The 1,735-nt window shown below is 39.0% G+C and overlaps 1 protein-coding gene across 1 annotated transcript in view; it reads right to left on the bottom strand.

Moving 5' to 3' along the window:
• Positions 1-392: 392 nt before the first annotated feature.
• LOC309475399 (guanine nucleotide-binding protein G(t) subunit alpha-3-like) overlaps positions 393-1,735 on the bottom strand; it is a gene marked incomplete at its 3' end in the record, with an annotated part of 9,961 nt that continues 8,618 nt past the window's right edge. The window contains exon 5 of the mRNA XM_082138161.1: positions 393-741. Within this exon, the coding sequence (XP_081994287.1) occupies positions 393-741 (349 nt within the window). The remainder of the gene's footprint in view (positions 742-1,735) is intronic.

The raw sequence follows: 1,735 nt of genomic DNA on the forward strand, positions 1-1,735 counted from the left end.
ATTCATGCCTTTATTGATGATGTTGTCATGAAAAGATCATGTGGTCATGATTCACAGTTTAATGGAGGATTTAAACAGTCCTGGACAATCTGTTGATGGTGACAGTTTGTCTATTGAAAAATAATTTGTGATATTTTATTAATATGAGATGACTTAAAATTAAAACAGCAATTGAGAGGAAAAACTGAAAGCGCACTGACACTGTTAAACTCTCATCTGCCCTTCGTCAAGTCAGACCTTTTAGAGCATCATAACTATTAGCCTAAACACCATCTCATTGGCAAGGGCGCGTGCTTTAATTTGTGTGTGCTTGTGTCTTCCAGCAGATCAGGTTTCTGACCCCTCCATGGAAGAGGCCAGCGATGAGGGGTTTTTACTCAAAGCTGGATACCTCATCTTTGGGCATGTCTGTGCCTCTGAACCTGGCCGTGGAGACTGAGAAAGCTCAGGCCCTGCTCCAGACCTTCAGCACTGCCTCTCTGTTCGCCAGCGCAGGCCTGGGCGCTTTCTGCTTCCTCGTCGACCCCTTTCTGACGCTCCCCTTCATCCAACACCATCTGTGGCTCAGGGCTGTCCTTGATAACGCCGTCCATGGCATCATTGGACTCTGGTCCTGGGCCATCGTGATTGGGTTGAGGAAGAAAAGTGACTTCTATGAAGTCGTCTTGGCTGGGTTTCTGGCCTCTATCATTGACCTGGACCACTTCTACATGGCTGGATCGTTGTCGCTCAAAGTGAGACCTATTTGTGTCTTTTATTAGCATGTGAAAACTGATTATTTATTTATTTTCACTTGTACTGAAACAGTAATTACTTGTGTATGCTGATTCCTAAATATTTAGTTGGGAGCGTGTGTAGGTAAGTCCTTAATTTATTTATTTTAATTGAATGTAAGTCTTAAATATCTTATATGGTACAACATCTTCATAATCATTATATGATGTCTTAAGTTTGGGGATGGACAAACATGAATCGTGATACAGTCTAATGCGATTATTAAACTTCAAAAGACTATGATTTCATTAAATAAGAGCGCTGCACGTCTCAGAGTAAACGCTTACATTTCTCTTTGTATCCCTTTATTAAGGAAAACATTATTTGAAACATTTTTATTGTGCCACTAAAGTTTTCTTTTAATCCGTTCCTTAATATTACATTTTAGGAGCATGTTTTCCCTGGGAAAAAACTAAGTGTCAAGCCCTGTTATGAATAATATCATAATCATATTTGGAATTAACAATTCTTCTGGCAAGTAAAATAATTTATTATCCTGACCATAATCTGTATAAGGTTTGCCTAGAAACATAGCAGCTTTGTTCATTAATATAAACATTTGTTTTATTAATTTTAGAGTATCTTTATGCAGAAAAGTTGGCACAGATGCGTTTCTGTAGTGGCCTTTAGGTGTCTTTGCTGCTCGAAGGAGCCATACACCGTTAAATTACAACTATATGCTTTGATACTATGGGCTGGAGTGGTTCAGTGCAGGGATGATTTACTTCTGGCTTCTGTGACATTTTGTCTTTACACTGAATTTTGAGCAGACATAGAGCAGCCTTAAAGGGTTAGTTCACCCAAACATTAAAAGTCCGTCATTAATTACTCCTCACATCATTCCAGACCTGGAAGACTTTCGTTCATCTTCGGAACACAATGAAGATTTTTTTGATGAAATCTGAAAGATTTCTGTCCCTCCATTGAAAGATACGCTACTACCAAAAGCTACACTGTTCAT

The sequence above is a fragment of the Leuciscus leuciscus genome, assembly GCF_965113295.1.
Source record: "Leuciscus leuciscus genome assembly, chromosome: 15".
In the NCBI taxonomy this organism is placed as follows: Eukaryota; Metazoa; Chordata; class Actinopteri; order Cypriniformes; family Leuciscidae; genus Leuciscus; species Leuciscus leuciscus.